The sequence below is a fragment of the Bubalus bubalis genome, chromosome 11, assembly GCF_019923935.1.
Source record: "Bubalus bubalis isolate 160015118507 breed Murrah chromosome 11, NDDB_SH_1, whole genome shotgun sequence".
Lineage (NCBI taxonomy): Eukaryota > Metazoa > Chordata > Mammalia > Artiodactyla > Bovidae > Bubalus > Bubalus bubalis.
The window spans coordinates 3,053,874-3,066,380 of NC_059167.1; the positions used below are offsets into that span (position 1 = coordinate 3,053,874).

Below are 12,507 nucleotides of genomic sequence, written 5' to 3' on the forward strand. Positions count from 1 at the left end.
AGACTACAGGCAGGAGACCCGTTAGGAAAGATGTGCCATAATCTAGGCTTCAGTCTAGACTGTGCACCTGTTTTCCTGTGATTTGATTAAGAAAAAGACCAAGAACACTTAGAGTGGAATATGTGGACAGCATATTCGATATAGAGTACTTCAGATTGTCCCAGGAGCTCCTGGGAGAAAGTTGCAAGGTTTCCTCATTGACAAGACCCGGTGCTGCCAGCGTTCTCTTTGCTGATTGAGGGAAATCCATGGGTTCTGCACTAGCAGGTAGAGGGTGTAAGTTGGATCTAAATTCTTATTCAAATGGATGGTGTTTTGCTCAAGACTTTTGGTAACGAAGAACGGAAATGTCGAAGGTAAATAAAGTAGGATGATGTAAGGGCTCATATGCAGTGATTAAAGGGGGGGCTCTCCGGGAAGCGCCATTGTGCACTGCACCTGGGTACAGCTCACATCGTGAGCTTTGCAGACATCAAACCCGGAAGAGATTATGGATCCAGGACAGTCCTGTAGACTATTGGCAGAGGGTTGGCAGCTCTTCGTTCAGCACTGTATCCCCAGCGTCTAGAACAGTGCTTGATGCACAGAAGGCCCCAGTAATTACCTTAGTGAATACATGAAAGGAAGGCAGAACAAATCTTCACTGTAGAGCTTTATCAGAACGGAGAAGCCAGCCAGGTGAAATACTGCCGCCTGGCTGCAGGTGGGTGATGCCGCTAGCCACCAGAGCAGCTGTTTGTTAAGTGCCAGCTGCGCTGTAGTTTTATGCTAAGAGCTTTACATATGTTCCTTGGTGTGTTCAGCCTTGTGAAAGGGTGATAGTACCCACCGTGTACTGGAGTTAATTTAAACCCACAGGTTATGACTTTCCCAAGTTCCTTCAAAATGCTAAATTGGAGATCTGAAGTTTAACTGAAGTTTGCTTGACTAAAGGTTGTGCTGGTAACTAATACCCTATATACTGAAAACATAAACAGAAGTAAGTCCACATTAAAAGACTGTTATAAAGTATTTGAGCAACTATCCTTTTTGGTATTTCAATAAAGAATATTTTATTATGCGCCTGGTCTGAAATGTCAGGAACCATGTTTTCTTCTGACTTTACTGTCCAGGGCTAGGAAAGTCTTACACCACCAAGTTCCTCCAAAGGGTTTTTAAAGTATGGATTGGCCACTGATTCTCTGTTTCTCCAACTAAAACAACAAAACTTACCGAGACTGTTTTACAGGGTACAAGATAGATGACCAGCTATTTCCTAGGTGGCTATAGTTTGTAGCTTTCAAATAACTACAGTTAAGAATAAGTGACTCAATAAATTGTTGTGTCTGTCTGTGTATTTGTCAGTATAGAAATGATCAAGGAACGTTCCTATCATTCTTTGAAATTGTCTGAGCTTAGTTTTGGCTAGTTGATGCTTCTCTACCAAATAATGATAAAATGCATCAGAGGTAATACCAACACTGACTTTTAAAAACTGACCTTTTTTTTTTTTTTTTTTTTTTAATAGGTATCAGTATTATCTGCAGCTGAAGAAAGATATCTTGGAAGGAAACATTCCTTGTACATTAGAACAAGCAATTCAGCTTGCAGGCTTAGCTGTTCAAGGTAAAGAATGGCAATTGATAATGTAATAGATCAATCAGATTAAAATACATGTTAAACAAAAACAGCAAGGAAATTCTTAAAGTAACTGACTATAGAAAGTAACTACTATAGAGTAGTTTTCTATGTTAGTGGAATATTATTTCTGTTATCTAAGGGGCTTCCTTGTGGAGGAGGAATGGGTTTGAATTACTTGAATGAAATATGAGACTTCTGGAAGGCTAAGCATGTTATCACGTCAGCACAGCACAGACCAACAGTAGAGAGGAAATACATACATATGCACACACACGCGTGCACACACACACACACACACAGCATTTAATATGCCATGTATTCCTCTAGTGCAGGGACCTGATCTGCTGCTAGCTCGTATTTTCAGAAGGAAGATCAGCCAAACAGTGGGGTTGAAAAGGTCACATTCGCTTACACTTCAAGCGTACGTCATTGGTTTGGTTTCTTAAATAGTTGCCCTAGATTATAGAACATTGCCAATCATAATATTATTAGTTTTGTATTTCACAAGTATTTTTGAGTTCTTTGCCGTATGTTTAATCCATATGTGTTTACATGTGTAATGTACTTTGGAAAGACTTCTAATGGGACTTTATTTCAAATAACTGGCATTTAATCTTGGAAATTGAAATTTAATGTGAAGAATGATTAATAAAATTCCTTCAGATGTTAGCAGACATGGAGATATAATATATATTCTTCCTAGATGAAAAAAATGCTCTCTACTCATGAAGCCATATTCCTTTTCAAAGTACTTTGAATCTTCTTAAGTGTTATCTTTGGCTTTAAGAGTTAGTTTTTCATAAGCTTTTTGCTGAGCTATCAGTTTCTTTTACAATTAAAAATTTCTAAACAAATACATCTCACTGTAACATATTCAGATGATCTAATTCCATTCCCTAGAGGTAGTCACTACTATGAATGCTTTGGTTTGTTCTTAACATTTTTTCTGTACATAAGTAGGCATATATGATTATAGGGTAGATTTTTGTTTGTTTTCTAATGACAAAAAAATGAGGTGATTTGTATACAATTTGTAATGTGTGGTTTTTTTTTTTTCTACTTTATTAAGAGGCATTTTTTCCAAGTCCAGACACATGAATCTGTCTGGGTAAAGAGTCTGCCTGCAACGTGGGAGACCCGGGTTCGATTCCTGGGTCGGGAAGATCCCCTGGAGAAGGAAATGGCAACCCACTCCAGTATCCTTGCCTGGAGAATCCCCATGGACAGAGGAGCCTGGTAGGCTACAGTCCATAGGGTTACAAAGAGTTGGACACTTTAAAAGGAATTTTTAAAATATACATTTTATAAGCTATAAGGCAGATTTGACTTCTAAATCATAAGCATACCATCTGTATACTTCATATTGAATTTAGTTGTGTATATGTTTTGCTTCCAATTAAACATAATTGACATGTGAATACTTGTGATTTTATATAGCTGATTTTGGTGACTTTGATCAGTATGAATCCCAGGATTTTCTTCAGAAATTTGCCTTGCTTCCTGTGGTAAGAATTCTTTTGACATTGGACATTTTTATCAACAGTGATTTCTAGACCCTTAATAATCCCTGAAATGAAGCCCATATATTAGACTTACTAGGTAGGGATAGAGTTAAAAAAAATCAGCTCCTTCTTGTAAACAACTTAAGTTGTTGCTTTCCCTATTATAGACTTCTAGTCCTTGTAAAAGCACAGAAACAGAAGGGTCTGTGGCCTCGGGGCTGCAGCCAGTGAAATTCATTTTGAGTTTGAATGTGAGTCTAAAGAGGGGCACTCATTTCCAGCTTCTGAGGAACCACAGAAGTTTTGATTTTAACCGAACACTTGAGACCTCACAGAATTATGTTGAAGTGAATATCGTTTCTCATCAGCAATTTAAAGAGTAGGTGACAAAAAGACCCTGCTTTCTACTTTTTGAAGTCAATACTGGTGGCTTGACAGGGAGACTGTGTTGCAACAGCTGTAGGAAGTGGTGCGCTGCTCTGACTGTGGACGCAGCAGCCAGGGGATGACGAGGTGCCGTTACGTGCTGGGCTTGGGACTGGCTGATGAATGTTAACACCTGAAATAACCCGTCTTTAACTCTCTGGGGGCTTCTCAGGTGGCCCAGTGGTAAAGAATCCACCTGCCAAGCAGGAGACGTGGGCTTGATCTCTGGATTGGGAAGATCCCCTGGAGAAGGAAATGGCAACCCACTCCAGTGTTCTTGCATGGAAAACCCATGGACAGCAGAGCCTGATGGGCTACATTCCATGGGGTCGAAAAGAGTTGGACACGACTTCGCAACTAGACAGCAACAGGTTTCTCTGGGATGAATTGAGAAGGCAGGGCAAGTGTTGACTTTTGAGCAGAAGCCACTTAATTCTCAGAAAGGTCATGATTATGTCCTTTAGTGAAGCTCTCAGATACTGATTCTAGCCCTAGTTTTGCCTGCTGGGGACAAGAATCAATAACAGTAGCACAGATTCCTCCTAAGAAATTTGAGTGATTTGTTTCCATACTTACTGTCGTGTGTTTTTCCAGGAGTGGTTACAGGATGAAAAGGTGTTGGAAGAAGCAACCCAAAAAGTGGCCTTACTGCATCAGAAATACAGGTAACGCTGAGAAGTGGGGGCAGATTAGGACGCGTGCCTGTTTGAATTTGAACCCTGGGTTGACAGCATTGAATGTGGACCTTTACTGCTGCTGCTATGCTTACTCTAGTTACCCAGCTCTCCCCACCTGGGCAGAGCTCTCACCGCCTGCCCAGCGCTCTTCCAGGCACTTCCCCATATTAACCCATCTGTTATTCACGTTGTGTCACTGATGAAGCTGAGAAAGCTGAGAGCGGCCAGCCCCTAAAGGCTGCCCATCCTTCCTCCCACATACAGAAGGTTTGGGCGGTGGCCTGGCCCTGTGTAGGTTAACGCAAGATTAGAGAGACTTGTTTTCCTTTGTGGCAGATGTGATGTTCTGGGTCTGCCCCCAGCCTCACCGCCGCCTTTGGAAGCCTCTCCCTGTCCTCTAGGCAAGCTGTGCTGAGAGCAGCGGGCTTGTTGCTCTGGCCCCTGCTTCTGGGCAGATCCTGGTCTTTGAGAGTGAAGCTGGATGTGTTGTCTGAAAACCCTGTCCTGGAGAATGCTAGGTTTTACGTTAAACCAAGTGCCACTCAGCTCCAAGTACTTTATGTATCATCAAATTCTTAATAACCACTCTTTAAGGTAAATGTTATTATCTCCTTACAGATTGGGAAAATCAAGTTCACAAAGACTATAAATAACTTGCCCAAAGTTACATGTGGTAGAGGTGGGATGTGAACCCAGGTCTGTCTAATTATAACCTATTGTTCACCCCTTCCTGTTAAAAATAACCTTTTCCCTTTAGTCTGTCCCCACTCAAATCCAGACAGTCACTCACAAAAGATTAATTCTCCTAAAATAGCTCTTTCGACTTGTCTCCCCTCCTCTCCTCGAGTGTTTGTGAATCTTCTCGCTTTCCACCAGCCTGAGTTCATCACCCCTGGGATTAAAGGCTTCTCACAAGTTGGTTCAATCCTGCCGTTCCAGCTGTATCTTCTGCTGTCCAAATGAACCCTTTTTTTTCAGCATAATTAATCCTTCGGGCACACCTTGCTCTATCTTTTGTTATTTTCATTCATTCATCTGTGCGTCTCCTTCAAAGATAATTTAGTGCTGCTCTTCTGCTATGAGGCGAGTGCTCAATGCTGTGGCACAAAGATGACTAGAACCGTGACCTGCCAGCGTCTCCAGGGGCAGGCAGTGCAGCCCAGTGTCCTAGCAGTTCATAGTTCTCATCGTGAGCGCGGGGGAGAGGCGTGCACAGAAGGTGGTGGGTCTGCGTAGAGCAGGGCAATCCCACAAGGTGACCAAGAGGGTGTGCAGGCTGAGTCTTGATGGGTTCAGAGGCTGACCAGGTGCACACGTGGGTGATAGTTAGACCAGGAAGCACGATGAGCACGTGCAAAGGCTCAGAGGCATGGGGGAGCGTGGCATGTTCAAAGATACAGAGAGTCTGGGGTGGTCGTGGTGGGGGCTACCTTGTGGGTGTGTGGAGCAGCAGAAGGTGAGGTTGGAGAGGAGGTGTCCATGCAGTGGGCACCTTCTCTGCCCACGCTGCCTTCCCGCCTACCTGCCCACCCTCGTCACGCTGTCACTGAAGCCAGCTGCTAGCCCTTACTTGCCCCACTCGCCGTGTGGCGCTCAGCACACAGTGCTTAGTACTTAGTGCTTAGTACTGTCTGACACTTCGGTGGTTTGGAGAGAAGTCTGGCTCTCCCTGAAGTCTTCTCGGGAGGTTGTTTTACTTCCTGCATTCCCCCTGGCCTGCCCCCAGGCCAAGGGGTCGGCCCTGACACCCAGCCCTCAGCATTCAGCACAGTGCTCTTGCATGTAGTTGATTCACAGTAAAAATTGGTGGATTGATGTAACTAATCACAGACGCTTAGAAACTGGAAACGTTTCTAACGCTTTATGCCCGATTGAGACGTAGTTTTTCGCAGACAAGCTCTTCTGAAATTTTTTTAGTCTGTGAACAGTCTGTCTGACAGATCTCTCGGGTTGCAGGGGCCTCACAGCTCCTGACGCGGAAATGCTCTACATGCAGGAGGTAGAGAGAATGGACGGCTATGGGGAAGAGAGCTACCCTGCCAAGGTAAGCGAGGCCCGAAGACGGGGCCCTCCGAAGGGCGCCTGAGTCGTTCAGGCAGGTTAGCAGGGAAGGCCAGGGACGCTGCGCTGCCCAAAGGCCCGAGATGTGCAGACGTTTGGAAATGTGAAAGCTGAGGTCCTCGTGGCTGAAGTTTTCTCACAAAACAGATATTCCTGTTTTGTCGTTTGTTCTTGGAATTACTCTTGGAATAGAATTCCTTAAGGAGCCCAACTGTTTTTCATTTGTGTTTCCAGGGTGACACATTTATACCTTGCAGACTTTCCCCCTCAGGGGAGGTCTCCCAAGCCTTTTCCACGTGGGACACAACAGTAGGGGTAGGTGGGCCCTGGGGCCCCGTGTCTCTGCCGCCCCCAGTGTTTCCTTGTCTGATTTCTCCTCCTAGGACAGCCAAGGCAGTGACATATCCATCGGAGCGTGTCTCGAAGGCGTCTTTGTGAAACACAAGAGCGGGAGGCCCCCTGTGGTATTTAGGTACTTTTCTTTCTGCGCACTTTCTGTGGCTCCTGTAGGTGATTGGGTTTTGGTCCCTGTGCTAATTGTATTGCTCACAAGTAAGTGTCTCCCAAGGCCTCACTAGGAAATGGAAACATGCCCTTCTTAGAATAAAATTGCACCTGACCACAATAGTTATAAGATACTTAATTCAAAACTAAATTGCAGAAAACTGTTTATAATGGTGACCTGCTTAGGAAATGTTTAAAGACATGTGACCCTTTTCTTACCATATGGAGGCCATTCTTTGTGTGTGAATTTTTCTTTTCTTTTTTTTTTTTTTCTATGTGAAGTATGAGTATTTATTTCAGGGTTTAGATCCCAGTCGATTTCAAAAACAAAATCCGATTTCTCTCCTCAGTAGCTGAGGCTTGCATGTTAGGATGAGTTCCTGGAGGCTGAAGGGCTCTGTACCCTTAGAAACACGTTTCATCAGGTTCAGCATAAAGTCCCTGATGCCCACTGTACCCCAGCCTTAGGGGAAAGAAACAAAATTCACCACTGTGGGGCTGAACAAACGCACACGCACTCATGTAAATGAGCAGCGCATTTTTCATTTGAGCTCTGGTTTCCCTGGCTATTTCTCATGGGAAATCTAGGCTTTCCCTGATTCTAGTTGGAACCAAAATTCCTAAAATACCAACATTTAAATTACTTTTTGTAATGTAGATTTTTCTTCTCTTGATTATAAAAAGAGTGGTACTCTTCATTTGTGGAAATCTTAGAATGTAGTCTAGTCAGGAGGACAGAGGACATATGGCAGTGTGCTAAGCGTGGCTGGCTTGCAGCAGCGAGATTTCAGGCGAAGACAGTTCCCTTTTCAGTACTCTGTGTCCCTTCACTTCTTTGCTCTCCTGCCTTTGGGGGTCTGAATGATTCTCCCTGGTGATTGTGACCATGGAGCGTGTACCCGGCTTGGGGAACAGGTCCCCGCTCTTGGACCGTCCTGCCCTGGCTCAGGTGGCTCCCGAGGGCAGTTGCTCTCAGGTCCCCAGGCTGCTCACTGTCTGCCCAGCACGCTCAGTTGCAGGGCAGGGGGCAGAGATGGATCTGGCTGGCACCGAAGGGAAGGGCCCTGACATTGCTGGAAAGGTCACAGGAACATGGGAGACATCCCCCTGGGCTTCCTTTATCTCACTGGATAGGAATTTCTAAAATGCCTTCTTTAATATGACACTCATAATCTTTCGGTTTAGCAATTAGAGACTTCCCTGAAGGTCCAGTGGTCAAGACTCTGCACTTCCAATGCGTGGGGCTTGGGTTTGACCCCTGGTCAGGGAACTAAGATCCCACATGCTCTGTACGCAGTGCATCCAGAAAATTAAAACACAAAAGCAATGAAGTACCAAGTTATTGTGAATGAATTTTATTTATTTCAATAAATTTAAATCTAATAAGATAGAGAAGGATAAAGGGGTAAAATTTTTTCTTCCAGACCTATTTTTCCCTTTGTAAAAATTATGCAGTGTGTAATAAAATATTAATATATAAAACCTTAACATGCTAAAATACAGTTAGAAAGTTCAGAATTGGAGTTTCAATCCTGGTGAACACCCCCAGAATAGTTCACTCTTTGGTTTCCCAGCATCTGAACTTTCTGTTGGCCCTGCTTCACCAGCTTTGTAGAGCATCTCTGCTCTACCTCGGGGTCTTATTTTGCCCTGTGTACCAGAAGGTAACAGTGCTTGTTAGGTCTGTGCTCTCCACCTGCCCCGCCCCCGCCTGAGCCCCTCTGAGGGCGGCGCTGCCCCTCGCCCATCTTCGTGCCCCAGGACCGAACACAGGGTGCCCGGTATCGTCACAGTGGGTGCCCGCTAAAGCGTTTGTTGAATGAACGAAGGAGCATTGGCAGCTGAGAGTGAGATATTTGATCAAACTAGTCCAGCAAAAGAGGATGAGTAGAGTTTACATTTTTATGTATTTATTTTGGCCTAGCCGTGCAGCATGTGGGATCTTAGTTTCCTGACTGGGGATCAAACCCTTGCCCCCTGCATTGGAAGCGTGGGGTCTCAACCACTGGACCCCCAGGGAAGTCCCGAGTGTACAGTTCTGAATACTCTGCCTCTGTTTTAGTATACATGTGTTACTTTTTGTACCTCCGTGTTGTCACTTCAGTTATAAAATGCATGCTAGCCAATTAAAGCCCTGTTTTCCTCCTAAAATGGTAACAAATAATAGGTTATACATTAAGCTCAAAAAGGAAAAAAAATCTTATCTTCTGTCTCTTAGTAAAAATCTGAGTACTTATATGACCATTTTCTGCTTGTTGTTCTCCAGGTGGCATGATATTGCTAACATGTCCCACAATAAGTCCTTTTTTGCATTAGAGCTGGCAAATAAAGAGGAGACCATCCAGTTTCAAACTGTGAGTAAACATTAGGAATCTGCATGGACTGTTTTTCCTAAAAGTTAACATTTCTGTGTGTATGTTTGGGGGAGTAGCTTTAAAACATTTTGCATAATCGCACTTAGCAAAGTTGCTCAGTAAATACTGTTGAATGAATTGAGTCTTTGGATAAATACTCAATTTACTAAGTATGATTAAATGACCTTTAAATTACGTACATAGGCTCAGCTATAAAGAATCTGCCTGCAGTGCAGGATACGGGGTTCAAGCCCTGGGTCGGAATGATCCCCTGGAGGAGGGCACAGCGACCCACTCCAGTATTCTTGACTGGAGAATCCCACGGACGGAGGAGCCTGTATGGTCCATGGGGTCGCACAGAGTCGGACATGACTGAGCGACTAAGCATGCATGAGCACAAGTAGGGAAGAAAGGAAACACTGGCATCTTGGCTCCCACTGATACGAATAGCTCTGTAGAAATACTGTTTCACAGTTACCTTTACTCTCTTGACGAAAGCCATGAGTCTGAGTTACTTCTTTTAAAAATGTCTTTGAGTATCTGTTTGTCAATAATAAAATGTTTTGTTTAGTCACATCTTTGAGTAATAATAAAAGATGACATTTTCATAATTTAAAGATTTCTAAGTCATCCGGAAACTGTTACTATAAGAATCGTTCTATTGAGAGCTTTTTGTTGGTCTTCATAATTTTTTTTTTTAGGTACTGAAACTTTTATTAAACCCTTGTTAGACACCACACTTTGAGCCAAGCACCCTATGTACACTTCCCCCAAAAGTGTGAAAGTGAAGTCACTCAGTCGTGTCTGACTCTTTGCGACCCAGTGGTCTGTAGCCTACCAGGCTCCTCTGTCCATGGGATTTTCCAGGCAAGAATACTGGAGTGGGTTGCCATTTCCTTCTCCAGGTGGTCTTCATAATTTGAATCCTAATTACAACATTCATATGAAGAGTGCAGTGGTAGAAAATGCAAGAATCACCGTGTGTTAGAAGTGACTTTGGTATACCATGTCACCCATGTCTGTCTTGTTCTCAGATAAGGTCTGTATCAAGTTGTAGATGTCCTTTGCTTTACTTCGTGTGTCTTTTGTTTGCTAGGAAGACATGGAAACAGCAAAATACGTCTGGAGACTCTGTGTTGCGCGACATAAATTTTACAGACTAAATCAGTGCAGCCTGTAAGTATACCCTGCCCGTGGATACTGGAAAATGATGACCTTAGAAGTTTTCGTCCTGAGCTATAGGGTATCATCTATAGGGCAATTTTTTTTAAGAAGATAACTTTTGAATGACATTTTTATAATAATCTCTTTGCTTTTGTATGTTAAAATTTTATTTCTCAGTTATTTTTCATTTTAGCTTTGGACCAACCTCTAGTATCTACAAATAGGCCTCTAAAATTTCTTTCAACTAGTAACACAATTATTCTAATTCTTGAAAGCTAAAAGGAAAAAAAAATTTTTTTTAATCAACACTTTGAGTCATAAAAGCTCATTCAGCTCTTCCAGCCATTTGAAGAATTTACACTCCTTCTTAATGTACGTTTTTCCTAGCCCCATGGGTTTACCCCTTTCTGCTGGGTCATTCCTGTCAGGACACAAACATGCTGTCACATTTTACCTCTAAACACATTTTCTCCGTTTCCACATCCCTGTAGCCACGGTGCTGTATCTTTCTTCTTTTCTCTTGGAAAGAGTTGCATCATCTTTCTCTCTCCCCTCCCTCCACCGTTTCCCTTAAGCCACCTCCTCACTGACGCCCCCTGTCAGAGTGACGGAGACCTTCACCCAGGGCCATTTGACGAGCTCTTCACTTGAGTGCTGGGCGGCACCAAACCCTGCCTGCCCCTTCCTCCCTGCACCCCGATCGGTGCTCCTCCTTGGCTGCCAGGACCCCCTTCTCCTGCTTTTTCTCTTTCTGAGGCTGTTTCTTCTCCGTGCTCCTCCTTGGCTGCCAGGACCCCCTTCTGCTTTTTCTCTTTCTGAGGCTGTTTCTTCTCCGTGCTCCTCCTTGGCTGCCAGGACCCTCTTCTCCTGCTTTTTCTCTTTCTGAGGCTGTTTCTTCTCCGTGCTCCTCCTTGGCTGCCAGGACCCCCTTCTGCTTTTTCTCTTTCTGAGGCTGTTTCTTCTCCGTGCTCCTCCTTGGCTGCCAGGACCCTCTTCTCCTGCTTTTTCTCTTTCTGAGGCTGTTTCTTCTCCGTCACCTTGGCTGCTTTCACCCCCGGACCTCTTCTCGTCTACACTCACCCGGTAGGGGATTCGGCTTGACCCGGTTCGTAGCACCATCTATACCTACAGCGCACCTGACTTTGTCGCTAGCCTGTCTTCCCGCGAGCTCTCCACTCGCACCCCCGGCTGCCTCCTTGGCATCTCCACTTGGGTGCCTCACAGGCTTGTCGGATTTGGTAAAGTGCCTAAAGCCAGACTCTCGGCCCGCGGCTCGCCTTCCTGCCCGAGTCTGCGGCTCCTGCTCCTGCCTGTATCCTCCTGCCTGTATCCTCAGGCGCCGGCACAGCACAGGCACCAGCCCCGGAGCTAGAACTCCTCCTCATTCCTGCTTCTCTTTCCTCCCACGCGGAGTTCCTCCGTGCGCTCCGCGAACTTGGTACCTTCGAAATCTCTCTCAATCGGGCCATCTTGACGCTCCTTCAGCAGGTAACTTGGTGCCGGCTGCCCTGGCTCTCACCTGGAATACTGCCGCAGCTCTCCGGCTGTTTCCGGGCCTCCCTGCCTGTAGCCGACTCTGCGTCGTCAGCCGGAATCCTCTCACTCTGCCTAAGGCCCTGCACTGACCCGCCCTCGTCCTCGGAAGCGCAAAGCCGCGTGTGCTCTGTGCTTGCCTGGTTCCACTGTTCCCTCTGCGCTCCTTGCTCACCCACTCCAGCCACACTGGTATCCTTTCTGGTCTCTGAGCATGCCCTCCGTCCGTCCGACCCCGTCCCCTCCCCAGTCTTCACGTACTAGCCCCTCATTGCATCAGGGTCTCTTCAGAGGTGCCCTTCATCAGCGGTGTTTTGGTTTGTTGTAAATGTTTATCTGGCTGTGCCGGGTCTTAGTTGTGGCATGTGGGATCTAGTTCTGACCGGGGATCGAACCCAAGCTCCCTGCATTGTAAGTGCAGGGTCTTAGCCAGGGGCCCCCAGGCAAGGCCCAGAAAGGCGGTTCTTGACCACCCCAGCACCCGTCTCCATCTGCTACCTGTTTCCCCTTCATGGCCCGCAGCCCCCTGATCCGGGTAACCCCTCCCTGTTTGTGGTCTGCATCCCCTCCCAGCCATCCGCCCTCGGCCTGTCTGTAGAGCCCAGACCGCGCCCCTCTTGTTAACCTCTGTATTCCTGGTGCTAAGCAAGGGCCTCGCTCCCCGGA

General features: G+C 45.5%; 1 protein-coding gene across 4 annotated transcripts in view; it reads left to right on the plus strand.

Annotated features, from left to right (window-relative positions):
- PTPN21 (protein tyrosine phosphatase non-receptor type 21) overlaps positions 1–12,507 on the plus strand; it is a 76,349-nt gene that overhangs the window by 38,702 nt on the left and 25,140 nt on the right. For all 4 annotated transcript variants that reach the window (XM_025295120.2, XM_025295117.3, XM_044924658.2 and 1 more), the window contains 7 exons: positions 1,508–1,605; positions 3,058–3,125; positions 4,143–4,213; positions 6,182–6,269; positions 6,670–6,758; positions 9,057–9,144; positions 10,241–10,320. In XM_025295120.2, the coding sequence (XP_025150905.1) occupies positions 1,508–1,605; positions 3,058–3,125; positions 4,143–4,213; positions 6,182–6,269; positions 6,670–6,758; positions 9,057–9,144; positions 10,241–10,320 (582 nt within the window). The remainder of the gene's footprint in view (positions 1–1,507; positions 1,606–3,057; positions 3,126–4,142; positions 4,214–6,181; positions 6,270–6,669; positions 6,759–9,056; positions 9,145–10,240; positions 10,321–12,507) is intronic.